Source organism: Hyperolius riggenbachi, chromosome 3, assembly GCF_040937935.1.
Source record: "Hyperolius riggenbachi isolate aHypRig1 chromosome 3, aHypRig1.pri, whole genome shotgun sequence".
NCBI classification, from domain to species: Eukaryota; Metazoa; Chordata; class Amphibia; order Anura; family Hyperoliidae; genus Hyperolius; species Hyperolius riggenbachi.
The window spans coordinates 503,129,172-503,150,171 of NC_090648.1; the positions used below are offsets into that span (position 1 = coordinate 503,129,172).

The 21,000-nt window shown below is 44.5% G+C and overlaps 1 protein-coding gene across 5 annotated transcripts in view; it reads left to right on the plus strand.

The window, feature by feature from the left end:
* Positions 1–21,000, plus strand: part of MTERF2 (mitochondrial transcription termination factor 2) — a 194,757-nt gene that overhangs the window by 38,539 nt on the left and 135,218 nt on the right. For all 5 annotated transcript variants that reach the window (XR_011030598.1, XR_011030597.1, XM_068278330.1 and 2 more), the window contains one exon: positions 19,626–19,669. Coding sequence is in view for 3 of the 5 variants with exons in the window: in XM_068278330.1 (XP_068134431.1) it covers positions 19,626–19,669 (44 nt within the window). In the remaining 2 variants the exon portion in view is untranslated. The remainder of the gene's footprint in view (positions 1–19,625; positions 19,670–21,000) is intronic.

A 21,000-nucleotide genomic window follows, 5' to 3' on the forward strand; every position in this document is an offset into this window, starting at 1 on the left:
TGGCTGGGGTGCTTCACTAGGGGCTTTGCATTGCTGGGGGGGCTTCATTGGGCACTTTGCATTGCTGGGGGTGCTTTGCATGACTGGGGGGGGTGCTTTTCTGTGTGCTGGGGGGCTTCGCTGGGCGAAGGGGGGGCCTTTAGTGTGCGCTTTGCATGGCGGGGGTGTTTGCCTGCGCTACTCACAGACCTCAGATCACGGCGACCGAAGAGGCGGGGAGAAGCGGAGAGAGGCAGAGCAGCGCGCACGCTACCCGCCCGGACCTGTACACTTCACATGCGGAAGTGCCAAATGACTGGCGCTTCCGCACTGAAGTGTTCACGTCTTGCGGGTCACGTGTGCGCTTTGCCTCTCTCCGCCTCTCCGGTCCGGTTGCCCTGATCTGAGGTTTGACTAGTGCAGGCAGCGGGGTGGGGGGTAGAGCCGGAGGAGCAGGACTTCGGGACTTGGCCGGCCACATACAGCCACAACGAGTTCTGGCCGGCCAAAGTCCGAAATGAGGGTACATTTCTTACATTGGACGCATCAGCCGGCCACTTCTCGTTTTGACCGGCCAGAACCCGAAGTGGCCAGACTTCGGGTTCTGGCCGTAACATATACAATTACACCTTAAAGGGACTCCGACCTCTAAAAATAAACGAAAATGGTACTCACCTAGGGCTTTCTCCAGCCCACCGTAGGCCGGGAGGTCCCTCGGCATCCTCCTGACTCTTCTCCCGGTCCTTCCGTCGCGTACTGCTGTCGGGCTCCGACTTCCTGAACAAGGACGCTCTTCGTCATTACGCCGGCGTAACAGTACTGCGCATGCGCGATTTGACCACGCATGCGCAGTACTGTCACGCCGGCCGCCGTGATGACGCGCAGCGGCCGGCGTAATGACGAAGAGCGTCCCTGTTCAGGAAGTGGGAGCCCGACACCCGTCCCGGGTGTCGGCGGTGCGGTATGCGGCGCAGGGACCAGGAGAGGAGGCAGCACCACGCCGGGGGACCTCCCGACCTACGGTGGGCTGCAGAAAGCCCAGGTGAGTACCATTTTCCTTTATTTTTGAGCTTGGAGTCCCTTTAAGGTATAATTGTATACATTCCTATTAAAGCTGCCCTATACCTACCTAACTAACACATAGGTCCTCACTTCTCCTATCTACAGTCGTTAGATATTTCCCTCATTTACATTTATATATAATTTTTATAACTACCTTATATACTCTCGTATAAGCCTAATTTTTCTGCATTAAAAATGTGCTGAAAAGTTACCCCCTCGGCTTATATGTGAGTCAGTGGAGCGTAATGGATGGTGGAGCAGGTTTTGTTACTGGCAGAGGAGTGTAAGGATTGTGCACTAGTGATCCTGCTCTTTCCAGCTGGCCCCCTCCTGTGTCTGTACCCCCCATCCCAACATGGTGTGCAGAGTGCGCTGCTCAGGACTACCAGTGTCCCCCCATCCCCTGCAGCATGGTGTGCAGAGTGCGCTGCTCAGGACTACCAGTGTCCCCCCATCCCCTGCAGCATGGTGTGCAGAGTGCACTGCTCAGGACTACCTGTGTCCCCTGGCTTGTGGAGCGGAGCGTGCAAGTAACGTGTCAGCAGTGCAATGATTGGGGATTCTTCCTGTGTGGCAATCACTGTGTCTCTTGATCCCGCAGGTGGTAACTAGGGCTGCTCAAAACTGAAACCGGGAGACATCCGGATAGTTGCTATCCGGATATCTCCCAGTAAACCTGTGCGGGGGGGGTCAATGTTACCTGTGATGTCTTCTCCGTCTGTCCCTCGGCGCCTCCCACGATGCGCTCCAAGCGGCGGTCAGGTGATTACAAACACTTCCTCCTTCCGGGTTCAAGGAGGAAGTGTTTAATCACGTGGAGCGCATCAAGAGAGGCGCCGAGGGACAGACGGAAAAGACGTCAGACAGGTAAGATTGACCCCCCCGCACAGGTTTACTGGGAGATATCCGGATGTCTCCCAGTTTCGGTTTTGAGCAGCCCTAGTGGTAACCCCCATATGTATGCACACCCTGGTCTGTGTGGCAGACAGTCGCCGTTTATCATCACAAAAGGGTGATAGGCTAAGACTTTAAACAGGCTATACTATGTACATTTTTCTTTTCTCAAGGCGTTGTCACATAGAGATCATCCTAGATGCAGGATTGAAGGACTATTGAGGAGTGATTGCAACTGCTATAAAAACTTTTTTGATATATTTTACAGCCCTACTTGGCAGGGCTGGATTTGTACTCTCTACTGCCCAAGGCCACTGTCACCAGCCACCCCCCCTTCAGTATAGGTAGCCAGATGACCCCTCCCCCTTCCCTCTAGTATATGTAGCCAGATGACACATCCCCTTTCCCTCCAGTATAGGTAGCCAGATGACTCCCTTAATCCCTCCTTTTCCCACCCCCTTTCAGCATGAGTAGCCAGCTCACCTTCACACCGCAGTAGGCATCAGTGTCACTCATTTCTCTGCTCGTCTCCAGTGCTGAAGCTTCCTCTTCCTTTCTGTCTCCAATGCTGACCAAGTCCATAGCCGCCGGCCACAATGCAAATGTGCACAGAGAGCAAGGTGGCCACTGCACAGGCAGCTAGCAGCAGAGCCCTGCGGTCAGGTGCTCATCTCCCTGCATTGCAGCATTTGCAAGCTTGCAAATGCTGCTCCAGTTTAGCTTGCTGCTTTGGTGCTCCTGCTCCTGTGGTGCCCTAGGCCATGGCCTAAACCTGGCCCTGCTACCTAGTGTGTTCATCTCCCCTCCCCTTAGATAAGTCTTTGGCAGGGTCCTCCCTTCCCGAATTACTAGTGTATGCTACATGATCCTGTGCTCTTTTCCTATGACTGCCTCGCACTTGTATTACTGGGCCTACCTAACCAGCCCAAGTCACATGATCATGTGCTTCTGTCAGGGCCCTCCTCTCTAATGTATCCAGCTTGATTATGCAATCTTACTCACAACCACCCCTCTTGTGGACTCGAACAGTCTCTATTTTGACCTATGACACTGTATTGTTATCAAATCATTTGCATGATCTTGTTTTGTTGTGAGTTTCCGTATGTTCTACCTGTATGTTAACCCATTTATCTATTGTGCAGCGCTGCGTAATATGTTGGCGCTTTATAAATACAATAAATAATAATAATATCTTGTAAGTAGTGATGAGCGTAATGACCCAATTACGATTACGCAAAATTTTGCATAATTTGTGAAATTACGATTATGGCTGTAATCGAAATTTTGTGAATTTCACGAAATTACGCGAAATGTCATGTTTATCGGGAATTTCGTAATTACAATCTTTTCCGTAATTACGATCGTTTACGTAACTCAAACAAAAACTCAACTTTTCTCAAAATTGTGTTCCAGTCCAGAGGCTCCTGATACATTTAAAGCGACAGCACTTGCAGGTACCTTTGCATTATCAGATATTGCAAGGTCCAAAACCAAGTGTCTCAGCATGCATGACCACTAAGGGCACTTTGACAAAGAGCACCTGTCTTAGAAGTGGCTGCAGATAGAGCCTCCTGATACATTTAAAGTGACAGCATGCACAGGGGCCTTTGCATTATCAGTAATTGCAATCAATGAGTGACTTTCCTGAGTTTAGTCATTACCTAAATGTGCATAATTACTATTAGAAACGAAATTACGTTCATTTTCGTAACTAAAACAACTTTGTTTCTATAGAAAACATGAAATTACTAAATTTCGTGTTAAACACGAATTTGCAATGAAACTCAAAATTACGAAACCAAAATTTTGCTTACGGAATTCCTAATTACGGTTTGTATAGCAATTACGAAATTACGAATTCGTATTCGTAGTGACAAAATTTGCGTCCATAATTAAGGAAACACAAAATTTCGGCTCAACACTACTTGTACCCTGTTTGCCTTGTATATCTTTGTCCTATCCTACCTAATAAAACCCATATGTCTCTGCCTCCCATGTCTGTGTGTGTGTGTCCCTGCTTTGCGCTACTGCGCATGTGCCACAGGGACAGCCGTTGTTCAGACAGGAGCAGAAGAGCCAGGGGACCGGGCGGGCATGTGCACGCGAGTGAGTGCGCTTGTGTGTGTGCGCATGCGCGCTGACAGGTGGCAGCAGTGACTGTATAACCTTATTAGATCTGTCATCCTTTGTATCATTGTATGTATTTATTGTCCTGCGCTGCATAATAGGTTGGTGCTTTATACATACAATAAATAATAATAATAACTTATTGGAGTATGTGGTGCATGAGAATACTATATGGGGGAGGGGAGTTCAGGTCCGATTTAATTCTCTCCTATATACATATACTGTATTCAATAAAATTAGTCTTTCAAAAAAATAAAAAAAAAGTTCGCTGTCTGCACGTGTAAATTTTACCAACAATTAGGGCTTGTTTACACTATGAGCGTTTGCGCATTTTTTTAAGTGGTGGTGATTTTAGAAATCGCCCTAAATGCGCTTGTGCAATGATTCCCTATGAGCGTGGTCACATATGAGCGGTTCGGTTGCGATCCGTTTTTCAAAAGCGCTGCCTGTAGCATTTTCTGAGCGCTTTGGCTGAATGGAAGGTATAGGGAAATCGCAAAGCGCTTTGTATAGCGATTTCCCGAGCGCTTCTATGAATAAATACATTGTATTTATTCATTTCTGGGTCAAAGAGTTCAGGAAGTGAAAAAACGAATTGCTCTGCAAAAGCGCTTAGACACGCGCTTTTCTAAGCGCAAATCGCAGGGAAAAGCTCTTACAAACCTCTCAATAAATCGCTCAGCGCTTGTGATAGCGCTGGCGATTTATAATGTGAAAATAGCCTTAGTGAATCTTCCCCCCCCTATGGCAACCCCCTGCCCTCTAGCAAAATATAAAGTTTTCCGGCGAGTTGCACCAATACCTCCTTCCTTACAGAGCTACAGCAGAGATTAGGGCTGACTACATTTTTGTTTATATATTTATGCCGGCAGACTCCGCATTGTGCAGTAACCTCCACTTCACTTTGCCGGCTGTCCTCGACTTGTCATTCCGAACAGACATCATCTGAAAGCCTCTATTTCTTTAGAAAACTATATTCCCGGGCTCACGTTGTGTTTTTCCCTCACCCATCACCGCTAAATTAATTCCTATGTTCTGAACCTTCTCAGCGCCAGACAGTAAACAGCGCAGAGAGAATCCATCAGTGTATGTTTTCCTGGCGGTGACTTTGCAACTTTTTGATGACTTTGAATCCCAAATTTTGAAATGGAAAAGTGTTGTGAGCCAGGAAGCAGGGTCTTTCATTTAGCTGATATTGTTCTATGGGAGAGCCTTGCTTTCAAGGGCAAATCCAGCGCATGCATGACAGCGAAGTTAACCATTTCAGCCCGCAGGGATTTTTCACCTTATGCATCAGAGCAATTTTCACCTCCCATTCATTCACTAATAACTTTATCACTACTTATCACAATTTATTGATCTATATCTTGTTTTTTCCGCCACTAATTAGGCTTTCTTTGGGTAGTACATTTTGCTAAGAATTATTTTTTTATAAATGCATTTTAACAGGATTAATAAGAAAAAAATGGAAAAAATTCATGATTTCTCAGTTTTTGGCCATTATAGCTTTAAAATAATCCATGCTAACATAATGAAAACCTATGTATTTTATTTGCCCGTTTGTCTCGGTTATGACAACATTTAAATTTTGTCCCTATCACAATGTATGGCGCCAATATTTCATTTGGAAATAAAGGTGTATTTTTCCCGTTTTGCGTCCATCACTATTTACAAGCTTATAATTTAAAAAATGTTCGAAGTATATACCCTTCACATGCATATTTAACTATTTGTCTTTTTTTTTTTTTAATTGTATTTCTTTTTTCCATTAAATTTTATTTGGGTAATATTTTGGTGTGGGAAGTAGTTAATTTTTAATGTTGTTATATGTGTAAATTGTAATGTAAAAAATATGTAGATGTAGTTTTACTATTTGCCCACAAGATGGCCACCTTGAAATTTTTTTTCCCTCCTTGTGCTTTGCGCTAAGCGGAAGCACAAGGGGGATGCAGAATTTTTTACGGGCAGAAATACTGAAGCCTCTTGTAAGAGCGCTTCGGTTTTTCTGCTGGGGAGACGGATCGGTGATCGGGACCATGTTCCCGTTCACTGATCCCAGGGCTACCGGGGGACACCACGGCGCGGCACCGCAGCAGAGCAGCCGCCCGGACGTGAGCTTCACGTCCAGGTGGCAGAAATAGTTAAAGAGGCCCTGTATTATTATTATTGTTATTATTTAGTATTTATATAGCGCTGACATCTTCTGCAGCGCTTTACAGAGTATATATATATATATTATAGGCTCGTCACCAACTGTCCCTCAGAGGAGCTCACAATCTAATCTCTAACATAGTCATATGTCTATGTATGTATCATGTAGTGTATGTATTGTAGTCGAGGGCAATTTTTTTGGGGGGGAAGCAATTAACTTATCTGTATGTTTTTGGGATGTGGGAGGAAACCGAAGTGCCATGGAGGAAATCCACGCAGACACAGGGAGAACATACAAACTCCTTGCAGGTGTTGACCTGGCTGGGAATCGAACCGGGACCCAGCGCTGCAAGGCGAGATCGCTAACCACTACGCCACTGTGCTGCCCGCAGTGACATAGAAGAATGTAGCGACATATGGAAGAATGCAGTAAATAATTTAGGATACCAACTTTTAGGCTACTTTTCCACCAAGACGTTGCGTTTTAGTGGATGTTATGGTCGCATAACTTGCCCCTAACGCAAGTCATGGTGGTGTTGGATGTGGACGTCAGAGCGAGCCGCGTTGTGCAGCTCACTCTGGCATCTGTGATGCGTACTCTTGGACGCGTGTGGTATTCCATTAGGAGTATGGTGAGTTCATAGAAGATTTTATTTTTTTGTCACAAGTAAGCGGAAATTGATTTTAATTGTTTTTTTTTCACAAAGTGTCATTTTCCGCTAACTTGTGACAAAAAATAAAATCTTCTATGAACTTAACATACTCCTAATGGAATACCTTTGTTTGTCTTCTTTCTAAAATGGGGTCATTTGTGGGGTTCCTATACTGCCCTGGCATTTTAGGGGCCCTAAACCGTGAGGAGTAGTCTTGAAACCAAATGTCGCAAAATGACCTGTGAAATCCTAAAGGTACTAATTAGACTTTGGGCCCCTTAGCGAGCTCACGGTGCAAAAAAGTGCCACACATGTGGTACCGCTGTACTCAGGAGAAGTAGTATAATGTGTTTTGTGGTGTATTTTGGGCGTATTGTGGTCCTTTCGGCGTCCACTTTGCCGCCGCCCATTGGCTGTGGGCGGTCGGCAAGTGGTTAATAGCAGTTCTACAGATAGTGCAGCAGTGTGACATGATTGGTGAAGTGCTCCTCCCCCTTGCTGCCAGGTGTTATGTGAAGCTGTTCTGTGCTTAACCCTCCCAGTGCTGGGCTTGGATGCAATACAGCAAGTGTGTTGGTTACCTCAGCAACAGCAATTCCTCTCACACACTGCACTGCACTGCCTATTCCTAACAGTTTAAAGGTGGCCATACACTGGTCGATTTGCCATCAGATCAACCAACAGATATATCCCTCTCAGATCGAATCTGATCAGAGAGGGATCGTATGGCTGCCTTTACTGCATTGTGAATCGATTACAGCATGAAACCGATCACAATCTGTGAAGCTGCCGGGGGAGTCGCGCCGGCCGGATCAGGTAATGTATGCAGGGGGGCTGCATACATTACCTGATCCGGTCGGCGCGACTCCCCCGGTCTCCGCTGTCTTCTTCTCCGAGCTGGGCTCCGAGTCAGGCTGGCTTCACTGAACTTCCTGTCCGGGGGAAGTTTAAACAGTAGAGGGAGCTCTACTGTTTAAACTTCCTGCCGGGACAGGAAGTTCAGTGAAGCCTGCCGGACTTGGAGCCCAGCGTGGAGACGAGGACAGCGGAGCAGGTAATGTATTGCTGCTGTATTGCGTCGGTCGTCGGGCATTCGAACGCCGCTATCGATGCACTCCTGACCCGCCGGCGATCTAGCAAAATCTTCTGCACGGATGGATCGACGGGAACGATTGATTTCGGACGGAAATCGATCGTTCTGTCGTCATTTGCGCAACGATTTTACAGCAGATTCGATCACTGATCGAATCTGCTGTATATCGGTGGGAAAATCGTTAGGTGTATGGGCCCCTTAAGAAGGAATCTGCACTATTTAGTGATTTCTTTGGATGTCTGAGACAGTGTTCTGCACGGATTTCTAAAAACCTACTAATGTTTTGTCTCACAAGCTTGATAAATGTCCCCCAGTGTTTCCCAAACCTGTCCTCGTGACTCCCCAGCGGTGCCTGTTTTGCAGGCAAACTCACCTATGCACAGATGGGGTAATTAGTGTCTTAGCTACATGGAATCCACCCAGCTGAGACACTAACTACCCCACCGGTGCATAGGGGAGGTTGTCTGCAAACCGTGCACCGCTGGGGAGTCACAAGGACGGGTTTAAGAAACACTGAAAAGTGAATTATGGCCATAGTGTAGGAGAAACTTGCATCCAGAATATCTGAATTTTGGAGGACTCCCAGAACTTGTGGATGAAGGCTGCAGGGGCCCAAATTGCATTTTAAACTGAGCTTGTAAGAATCCCGCATCTGAGGAATCACTGAGGCATATAATGTAACTGATGAATATATTAAAATATGGTTATCAGATCTGAGGTGCCAGTGACATCTCTCCTGCTTCTTCCCATAGCTCTGTAGTCAGGATATTTAATCATTTATTGCAGCTTGCATAAGATGCATTTAAAGAGACATTGACACGAATAAAATAAATTATGATATAATGAATTGATTGTGTAGTACGAATATTTACTAGAACATTAGTAGCAAAGAAAATATTCTTATATTTTTATTTTCAGTTATATAGTTGTTTTATAACATTGCATCATTCTCTAATATTTGCAGTCTACACACTACTCAGCATTCTAAATGATTTTACAGAGCAGGGTAGTGAACTTTTGACCTGTCCTCTGCAGGAAAAAAACTACAGTGCCAAACACTTTTGATAATAAACTTCAGAAGACAGAGCTCTCTGCGACTTTGAAAGTCGTGGAGCTCAATGGATCTTTTGCATAGACAACTGGCGTTTCTTAACTCTTCCTGTACTGGAAACAATATCAGACTTATGTCTCTGCTGCTAATGTTTTATTTCGTAGCTGTCCTACACATACCAATCATTATATCATCATTTTTTTTTTTCGCTTCACGGTCTCTTTAAGGCTTGAGACACACCGAAGAGCACTTTTTGGATTCTTTTTCGTTTAAAAAACCCTTGCATTAGAATCACAGTAATAGCCGTGATCATGATTTTATGAAAAAAAAACACCCAAAAAAACCTATTGTAATGCAAGTCAATTGGAATGTTTTTTTTTTTTAACCACTTGACCCTATCTGGACGGATATATCCGTCCAGATAGACTGTGCTGCTCCTGCAGCGTGGTGCGCGCGCTCCCGCGCACACTCCCGCTGCCTGCCGCTAGCTCCCCGATCAGTGAATGGAAATATAATTCCCATTCACCGATCTAAGCCCCTGGAGAAATACCGACGCTTTCTAAGCAGAGAGCGCGGTATTTCTGGCGGGAAAATTTTTTTTACAGCCTCCTAATAGTTCCTGCCAGCGTGATCGTACGCTCCAGGAACTTTTTTGACTGTGGCCACCTTGTGGCCAAATAGTAAACTGCACCCACATACATATTTTAAATAAAGAATTACATTATATTACATCTAAAAATAGCTGTTTACCTCCTAAACTAAAATCACCCACATACATTTTTTAATTAAAAAATAAATAAAAAAATTACAATAAAAAAAAACAAAAACTACATAAATAGTTACCTAAGGGTCTAAACTTTTTAAACATACATGTTAAGAGAGCATCTTATTCATTTTTTTTAATTATAAGCTTGTAAATAGTGATGAACGCAAATTGAAAAAATGCACCTTTATTTCTAAATAAAATATTGGTGCCATAAATTGTGATAGGGACATCATTTAAAGGGCGTAATAAGCGGGACAAATACGCAAATAAAATACATGGGTTTTAATTACGGTAGTATGTATTCATTTTAAACTACAATGGCCAAAAACTGAGAAATAATGACATTTTTTCCATTTCTTCTGTTAAAATGGATTTAGAAAAAAATTCTTAGCAAAATGTACCACCTAGAGAAAGCCTAATTAGTGGCGGAAAAAAAAAGATTAAGAACAATTAATTGTGATTAGTAGCGATAAAGTTATTGGCGAATGAATGGGAGGTGAACGTTGCTCGGATGCATGAGATTTTCCACGCTGTAGGCTGAAGTGGTTAAACAATCCAAAAAGTGCATCTCCTAAAGTGTGTCTGAGGTGTGTCTCCAGCCTAAAGCTACGCACACACATACGACAACGATCGTTCGTTGTGAACGACGAACGAACTTTTGACGAAAGAACAACATAAGTAAAGTTAGCTTTTAAAGGTGTGTAACGATCTGATCGTTAGAACGAACGTTACATCACGTATTGCGCTTGCGCATAAAAATGAAAAGTTCCATGGAGAAATAGCTAAATGCACATGTCACGCCTAGTACGAACGACCGTTTTCCAACTATGTACTACTTTTGCAAACGATCGTCGTTGGAAAAAATCCGCCAAGCTAGATCGTTCATTTTTAACGATCTGGGTCGTCTGTTCTTAGACTTAATGGTCGTTGGCTGCTTTTTTTTAAAACGATCGTCGTTTGAAATGATCGGGGAACGATCGTTTCAAACGACTATAGTCGCATGTGTGTGCGCACCTTAAAGAGACACTGAAGCGAGAATAATTCTCGCTTCAGAGCTCAAAACTCCGCTATCCCGCGGCTAAACGGGGGTCCCTTCACCCCCAACCCCCCCCCCCCCCCCGCAAAATCAACGACCAAATTGGTCATAGATTTTGCTGCTCCTAGAGGCAGGGCTAACGGCTGCAGCCCTGCCTCACAGCGCGTCTATCAGCAGTGCATCGCCGCCTCTCCCCGCCCCTCTCAGTGAAGGAAGACTGAGAGGGGCGGGGGGAGAGGCGGAGATACGTGCTGACAGACGCGCGTGGGGCAGGGCTGCGGCGGTTAGCCCTGCCTCAATCAGGAAGAGATCCCCCGCTGCTCGGAGGGGATTTCGGGAGGTAAGGGACCCCTGTTTAGCCGCGGGATAGCGGCGGTTTAGCAGGGGCACACATGCCCCTGCTGACTATGAGCTCTGAAGCGAGATTTATTGTTGCTTCAGAGTCTCTTTAAGGCCTCCTTCACACTGGGAAACACTTTGCAACTGAAAAAGTACCAACAAGTAAGTGAGAAAGTACTATCAAAATGTTTTTAAATATTTTCTTGCTTGCTGGTGGCTCAAAAGGCATTTTGTTGACAATTTTTAAAATATCACGAAGGCTGGTTTCACAGTGAGACGGTAAAGCCCCACGCTACATCAGCCAGTAACGCAGCCTAACTCACAGCACTGTAAAATCAATGTGCTGTTCACAGTGCACACCTTGCGTTACATAGTAATGCAGCACGTTTAAACAAAGTGCTGCATGCTGTACGCTATACTGGGCTAAGCCGCGTTATACTGCTTGCACATGCTCAGTAATGTTGGAGGGACGGAGGAGGAGGTCTCCCCTCCTCCTCTTCCTCTTCCTCTTCCTCCCACATGGCAAATTAATATTCACTGCACTGCAGAGACTCGTGGTAGGACTGTAGTGTTGTCCGGATCATGAACGATTCGTTCATTTGATCCGGATCTTTTTTGTGAGTCGAATCATCCGGATCATCACAATGAAAGATTCGGTTCACAGTGGATGTCTGTCTGGAAGAAACAGGAACATACAGAATGTACAGTGAAGGGAAAGTCCTGTCCTGCTAGTCTTTTCACCCAGTTTGCTTCCCTAGTAAAATGATTCAAATGATTCGGTTCAAAGATCCGGATCTTTTCAATGATCCGATTCAAATGATCCGAATCCTTAAAAAGATCCGGACTTCCTATCACTAACCTGGAGTGGCTGCTTTGAGAGCTGCATAGCGGCTCAATCTGACAAACGCCACCACGCGTTCCACTAGGGGCACGTTATGCGACCTTAAAGAGAAACTCCAACCAAGAATTGAACTTTTTCCCAATCAGTAGCTGATACCCCATTTTACATGAGAAAGACAATGATTTTCACAAACAGACCATCAGGGGGCGCTGTGTGACTGATTTTGTGCTGAAACCCCTCCCACAAGAGGCTCTGAATACCGCGGTACTGCTGGCAAACTGCCACAATGTAACAATGTTCAGAGACAGGAAATAGCTGTTATTAGCTGTCTCTAACAGACAGAGCAGCTAGAAACAGCTAAATAACCTGCCCACAGTAACAATGTCACCATGTAATAAATGTCAGAATGTGAATCTGGGAGAGGAAAGATTTTACAATGAGCAAACACTGACTAAATCATTTATACATAATTATGGTAAAAAATAAAGCACTTTTTTTACTACATTATTTTCACTGGAGTTCCTCTTTAATGTCCCCTAAAACGCAACTTCTTGGTGGGAAAGTAGCCTTAGGCTAGGAGAAAACAAAGGAGAAAAAGTTAATTGTGTATGGGCCAATGTGTCCTCATTTTATTTATTTACTAGCTGATTGCCCGGCGTTGCCTGGGTATGTATTTGGCTAGTGTTGGCTCCGCCCACTTTTTCTAACCCTAACACACAATTACTCAATGACCAAGTTTGTGAGCTTTGCGGTCTTTGGAATCAATAATTTGCATTGAAATTAAAAAAATATGATTGGCTGTTTGTGGCTCCACCCCCTTTTCTGAATTTGAACCCCAGTCACCCAATGACCAACTGTAGCAGGTTTGAGGCCTGTGCCATTAACAGTGCAAGAATGGCAGCAATTAAATATTCCCCTTGAGAAGCAATAGGTGAAGTTTGAGTCACTTTTGTAGGCTCCACCCACTTTTCTGAATATTTAACCCAGTCACCCAGTGACCAACTGTGCAAAGTTTGAGAACCCTGCCATTAACAGTGTAAGAATGGCTGCAGCATACATTTTCCCAGTGAAATTTGTATTTGTCTCCACCCACTAATGATGTGGAACTGCCCGCCTGTGTATGTATTTGACCGGTTTTGGCTCCGCCCACTTTTTCTAACCCTAACGCACGAACACTCAATGACCAAGTTTGTGAGCTTTGGGGTCTTTGGCATCAATAATTTGTATATTCCCATAGAAATTAAACAAATCAGATTGGCTGTCTGTGGCTGCACTCCTCTCCAACATTTGAACCCCAGTCACCCAATGACCAACTGTAGCAGATTTGAGGCATCTGCTACAGCCCCGTTTCTATGAGCGTGCGATACGTGCAATCGCCCGGGGCGCTTTATTGTGCGGCAGGAGTGGGGCGCCGGAGCGGGGGAACGGACATAATAGTTATAACTCACCTTCTTCATCCATTCCCCCGCAGTTTCAATATCTTTCCTCTCCCGGCGTCCGTCGCCTGGTAACAGCGCCCCCTGTGATGACATACCGCATGTCATCACAGGAAGCGCTGTTACTAATGAGATAGATGCCAGGAAAGGAAGGACATTGAAGCAGCGCGGGTTCAGCGGAAGCAGGTGAGTTATTACTATTATGTCCGCTCCCCCCGCTCCTGCGCCCAACTCATGCCGCCCATACCAACTAACCTAAACTGTGGGAACCTACCTAACACCTGTATTGTGGGGCACCTACCTAACTAACCTAAACTGCCGGAACCTACCTAACTAACCTAAACTGCAGGAACCTACCTATTTAACCTAAACTGCAGGAACCTACCTATTTAACCTAAACTGCAGGAACCTACCTACCTAACTAACCTATACTGCGGGAACCTACCTACCTAACTAACCTATACTGGGGGAACCTACCTATCGAACCTATACTGCGAGAACCTACCTATCTAACCTATACTGCGGGCAACTACCTATCTAAACTATACTGGGGGCACCTACCTATCTAACCCACACTGGTGGCAACTATACAGGCTACCCTATACTGGAGGCACCTACGTAGCTAACCTGTACAACCTGTACTACGGGCACCTATGCCTGGCTCCATGGTGGTAGGGGGGGGGGGGGTTCCGATTTTTACACCCTCGCCCTGGGTGAAATTCAGCCTAGAAACTGCTCTGATCTGCTATTACCAGTGTAAAAATGGCAGCAATTTAAATATTCCATTTGAAAATCAACAGGTGAATTTTGATTGGCTATTATAGGCTCCACCCACTTCCCTGAATATTAATCTCAGTCACCCAGTGACCATCTTGGCAAAGTTTGAGATCCCTGCCATTAACAGTGAAGAAGGGTTGTAGTTTACATTTTCCCAGTGAAATTAGTTTTTAGCTCCGCCCACTTTTTGTAAACTGGACACACAGTCACTCAATGACCATGTTTGTGAGCTTTGGGTCCTTGGCATCAATAATTTGTATTTTCCCAGTGAAATGAAACACATCTGATTGGCTGTTTGTGGCTCTATATCCCATTTTCTGAATTTGAACTCCAGTGACCCAATGACCAACTGTACCAGGTTGGAGGCTTGTGCCATTAACAGTGCAAGAATGGCAGCAATTGTAATATTCCCTTTGAAAATCAACAGGTGAATTTTGATTGGCTTTTTTAGGCTCCACCCACTTTTCTGTATAATAATCTGTACCATTAACAGTGCAAGAATGGCAGCAATGTAAATATTGCCCTTGAAAATCAAAAGATGAATTTTGATTGGCTGTTGTACACTCCACCCACTTCCCTGAATATTAATCTTAGTCACCCAGTGGCCAACTGTGTCAAGTTTGAGAACCCTGCCAATAACAGAATGGCTGAAATCAATCTAACAAATCTGATTGGCTGTTTGTGGCTCCACCGCCTTTAGTGAATTTGGTTCCCAGTCACCCAATTACTGACTGTATCAGGTTTGAGGCCTCTGCCATTAACAGTGTAAGAATGGTAGCAATGTAAATATTCCCCATGAAAATCAATAGGTAAATTTTGATTGGCTGTTGTAGGCTCCACCCACATTTCTGAATAATAATCCCAGGCACCCAGTGGCCAATTGTATCAAGTTTGGGAACCCTGCCATGTAAAAAAAATTACCAAGTTTATCAGCTTTGGGGTCCTTGGTATCAATACTTTGTATATCCGATTGGCTGTTTGTGGCTCCGCCCCTTTCTGAATTTGAACCCCAGTCACCCAGTGACCAGCTGTGCCAGGTTTGAGGCATCTGCTATTAACAGTATAAGAATGGTTGCAGTTTAAATATTCCCTTTGAAAATCAAAAGTTGAATTTTGATTGGCTGTTGTAGGCTCCACCCACTTTCCAAAATCTTAATCACATTCACCCAATGACCAACTGTGCAAAGTTTGACAACCCTGCCATTAACAGTGTAAGAATGGCTGCAGTTTATATTTTCCCAGTAAAATGTGTTTTTGGCTCCACCCACTTTGTGTAATCTTGTCACACAGTCACTCAGTGACCAATTTTGTGAGCTTCCCGGTTCCTGGCATCAAAAATGTGTGAATGGAAGCAGTTTATCCAGCAAAGAAATCTGATTGGCTGTTTGTGGCCCCACCCCTTTAGTGAATTTGGACCCCAGTCACCAAATGACTGACTGCAGCAAGTCTGAAGCCTCTGCCATAAACAGTGTAAGAATGGCAGCAGTTTAAATATTCCCCTTTAAACGCAATAGGTGAATTTTGATTGGCTGTTGTAGGCTCCACCCACTTTCCAAAATCTTAATCTTATTCACCCAGTGACCAAGTGTGGCAAGTTTGAGAACCCTGCGATTAACAGTGTAAGAATGGCTGCAGTTTACATTTTCCCATTTAAAATGAATGGCTGTATTTTGATTGGCTGTTTTATGCTCCACCCGCTTTTCCTGGATTTGTAAACTCGGTCACTAAGTGACCAACTGTGCCAAGTGTGGGGACTCTGGCTTGATTACTGTGAAAATGGCAGCCTTTTACATTTTTTCCATTGACTTGAATGGGTGAAATCTGATTGGCTGTTGGTAGCTCCGCCCACGTGTGCAGGGGGGCCGCAAGACCCCCAGATCATATCATCCCAGGTAGTAAGGGATCTGTATACCAAGTTTCGTTCAAATCGGTCAAGCCGTTTTCGAGTGATACACACGCACACGCACACGCACACACACACACACGTACACACACACGTACACACACGTTAGGTGCCACGTTAAAGGGAACCAGAGATGAACGTTTCACACAAAATAAACATATCAGTTGATAGCTTGTAAAGAATAAATGCTCTACCTGATAATTTTGCCGCTCTGGTGTGCCTTTTTTAGTGTTTTTTTATCCATTATTGCTCCAGGAAAAATCAAATATGGCCGCCGGCTCATATCACTTCTGCTTCCAGGTTATGAGGTGTTCTGGATGTGCTGTCTAGGCTATATGAGACTAGGCTGCTATCTAGGCTAAATGCAGCCTTTCATCTATGTGCTTTCATATTGGTATGATCTGTAGTGTTGTCCGGATCATGAACGATTCGGATCTTTGATCCGAATCTATATTGTGAGTCGAATCATCCGAATCATCAAAATGAGTGATTCGGATCGAAAAAGGGGCGGGGCAAGGAGCGACACGCCCCCCCCTCTCAGCGGGCAGCGGGGTCCTGGAAGCAGGGCAGGGATGGATCGCTGAGTTGGAGGGGAGCCAGCCTTGCAGCCAAAGGTAGATGAGAGAGGTAGAGGGGACATGGGTGCCACTGCCAGATATGTGTAGAACACACATACTGGCTGCAATGTGCTGCCCATTATAGGCTGGCTGTTCCGTAGTGCTGCACAGTGATCACATTGGAAACTTTTGACTCAGCTCAGCACAGCTTAGTAACTTTGCAGGCACTCTGTGATTGCAGTGCAATATGATCACTCGGCACTAATCAGCTGCACTTCACTTCTGGGAATGCTTTGGGGAATGCTTTCTTTCACTGTGCGACGTTTCCATTCAGGTATACAGATGAACATATAGGTGACATACATGTAAAGCATATGATTGCAGCATGTGGGTATTGTGTGCAAACATTTCTGCTCTCTGCTCGTCCCTCCTCCCTTCTCTGTCCACTCCCTGCCCTCTGTCCATCTTCTCCCCTTCTCTGTGTGTCCACCCCCCTTCTCCTGTCCCCCCCCCCCCCCCCCCCAATGCTTCCTTCGGTAGTAAAATGATCCGAGATTCGGATCAAAGATCCGGATCTCTTCAATGATCCGATTCGAATCATCCGGATCATTGAAAAGATCCGAACTTCCCATCTCTAATGATCTGCCTGTAGGAAGTGTCACTGATAATAACTGCATTTTCATTCCTATGAGAATCTAGTGCACACAGAGCACACAGGGATCATATTACAGCCACAGAGCTTTTCTCTCAGGAGCAGCCCCCTCCCATGTCATCACAGCTCTCAGTATGCAAAGCAGAAGATCTAAGCCAGGAGGGGGAAGGCTTGGGCTTGAAAGGACTTCACAGAAGAGTGACTCAGCTATAATGATTCCAGGTCAAACCTCGACTGAATTGTCGGTGGATTCTTATCACAGTTGCTAATAGACTAATTAAGCAGATAACAATGAAACTAAAAGCAGGGTAGGTGTTTACTGTCATGTTCCCACTGATAAATGTAATAAAATACATGAGGGTGCTTCATCTCTGGTTCTCTTTAAGGTCGCATAACGTGCACCTAACACAACGTATGGTGCTGCAAGAGCCGACGGTAGAGTGAGCTGCGTTAGGCGGCTCGATTCCTATAATGTCTCCTAGAGTGGCGCTGATTGGCCAGCGGGTCCACGTGATGCGGAGCGAGACACTCCGCATCACGTGGTCCCGCCGGCCAATCAGCGGCTGCCAGTGCAGTGAATATTAAGTAGCCATGTGCGCGGCTACTGTAGCTGGCTCTCCCCGCCTCCTCTCCGCCCCCCACTGCGCATGTGCAAACACTCTAACGCGGCTATAGCCGCTCCAACGCCGTAGCATGCTTCACTTTGCGGAGAACGTGCAGCGTTACATGTAACGCAACGTGGGCTGTGTGAACAGCCCACTTGTGTTACATTGCTGTGCGTTGGGGGAGCGTTACAGGCGCACTAACGTGCACCTGTAACGTCTTGGTGTGTAAGCAGCCTTAAAGAGGAACTGTCGCAAAAATCATAAAATTTAAAACACATACAAATAAGTACTGTAGATTTATTCCAGAGTAAAATGAGCCATAAATTACTTTTCTCCTATGCTGCTATCACTAGTTTGGTAGTAAAAATCTGACATTACCGACAGGTTTTGGGTTAGTCCATCTCTTCATGGGGGAGTCTTTATTCTTTATAAAGACATATCCTGAAAAAGATTTATATAAAGATGCTGGCCAGCCTCCCTGCTCGCTGCACACTTTTTTTGGCAGTTGGACGGAGCAACTGCCATTTTTTAAGTGCTTTAAAAATAAAGAAAACCCTGAGTACCCCCCATGAGAAGATGGGCTAGTCCAAAATCTGTCGGTAATGTCAGATTTCTACTACTTACTATAAGTGACAGCAACATAGGAGAAAAGTAATTTATGGCTCATTGTGCTCTGGAAGAAACATACTTATTTGTATATGTTTACATGTATTTTAAATTTTAAGATTTTCGTGACAGAGGTACTTTAAGTATTTATATAGCGCTGACATATTAGGCAGTGCTGTGCAGATTATATATATATTGTCTTGTCACTAACTGTCCCTCAGAGGAGCTCACAATCTAATCCCTACCATAGCCATATGTCTATGCATGTATCGTGTAGTGCATATATCATAGTCTACGGCCAATTTAGGGGGAAGCCAATGAACTTATCTGTATGTTTTTGGGGTGTGGGAGGAAACGGTGTGCCCCGAAGAAACCCACACAGACATGGGGAGAACATACAAACTCCTTGAAGATGTTGACCTGGCTGGGATTCGAACCAGGGACCCAGCGCCGCAAGGCGAGTGCACTAAACATTACGCCGCCATGCTGCCCTTCATCACACTGAGTCTGTGGTATGTGATGTTTAAGCAAACAAGTGGTCTTATCTTTTTGTCATAAATCAGCTAGCATCCCTGTGAGACAATGTACATCTCCTTTTTAATGTCCAGTGTACAGTATATATGCTGTGTTCTAAATGTTGTCACTATAGAAGAATCAGTCTGATGAAGGCTTCATAGCCGAAAGCTTACTCCTTTTCTCCTAAGTTAGCCAATAAATGGTATCATCCGGATTCAAAACGTACTGCTTAAACAGTATTAAGAGATTACGCTAATTTTAGTGAACAGGAAAAGTTTAGAACTATTTTTTTTTTCTTCCCAAAAATGAGAATTGATTTCAGGAATAATCCCATCCATTTTAGCTGTGGCCAGCGAAGTAATATTTGTTTCACTCAAGAAAGATTTATTAAGCGGAGTGCGGAGCCTGCAGCCCGTTTCTCTCATTACTGATAATTTCCTGATCATTGATTCTCCTCCAGTGACCTCAGCGACATCCCGGGGATCTGCAGGAATCAATTCTCTCTCTTTCTATCATATTTTTATTTTTTTAACTTTGCAGCTTCTTCAAAAAGTTATTTTATTCATGTTTCCATTTTTCAGATCAAAATCTACACTCAGGAGATGGTCGCCCGATGCCTAAAAAGGTACCGATACACTAATCACTATTCTTCAAAAAGTTTCTGCACTTCAAAAAAACCCAAAAACTTTATTGATTAACCACTTCAGTCTTAGTGTTGCTTTCGTCTTAAAGGGACTCCGAGGTCAAAATAAATAAGAAAATAGTACTCACCTGGGGCTTTCTGCAGCCCAGTGTAGGTCGGGACATCCCACGGCCGCGCATGCGCCGTACTGTCACGCCAGCCGCCGTGATGACGCGAGGCGGCCGGCATGTGACGTCAGCTATGACCTATACGGAAGAAGGAGCCCGACACTCGGCCCAGTGTCACGGGGGAGCCGCCGGACAGCCATATATGGACAGGCCTTGGGAGAAGAACCATGAGGCCGCCGTAGGACGTCCCGACCTACACTGGGCTGCAGAAAGCCCCAGGTGAGTACTATTTTTCTTATTTATTTTGACCTCGGAGTCCCTTTAGGGACGGAAGTAATTTTTCCATGTAGCGCTCCTCAAATTATGCCAATAACTTTATCACTACTTATCACACCTAAATAATCTATATCTTGAGGAGGGGGGATTGTTTGCCACAAATTAGGCTTTTTGGGGGGTTTACTATTTTCTATGCATTTTATAGGGAAATACAAAAAAATACATTTCTCCATCCCCTATAGTTTTAAAATAAATAATGCTACTATAGATAAAACCCACACATTTTATTTGACCAACATTTAAATGATGTTCCTGTACAGTGTACAATGGTGACAAAATATCATTTGGAAATAAAGCTGTATTTTTTCTGTTTGTGCCCAATCAATTACAATCCCCTTTTTTGATAAAATAAGAGTAATATACCCACAATACGTATATATTAAAAAAAAAAAAAAAAAAAAAAAGCTCAGACTTTAAGGTAACTATTTATGTATTTTTTAACTTTTTTAACACGTGTTTTATGTTTGGTGGCTATGGGGGAGGGGATTAACGATAACATGTTATTAGTATTAAATGTATTTATTTTATTTTTTTTAATTTACTCTTTGGCCACTATAGTTGTCTAGATAGGATTAAGAGGTTAAGCATAGTCAAAAACAAATACAATTTTTCTACTATAATCCCTCCTTGTTGCATTTTTGCCAGCGCTGTACCAATGCCAAAAGCAAACATTTTTTGTGGTTGGGTGCGGATTGACTAGTGGCCCACGCACTACCAGCGATTCACGATTCACCTTCACAGTCGATCTGAACAATGATGCTCTGAAACCAAAAATGTATTCTGTGTTGATTGAAATCATGTGAACATTAGCCGATTCCTGTACGATTGACCGATATTCTCCATCCTGGTCGATCGAAAAGAGTTAGTTGA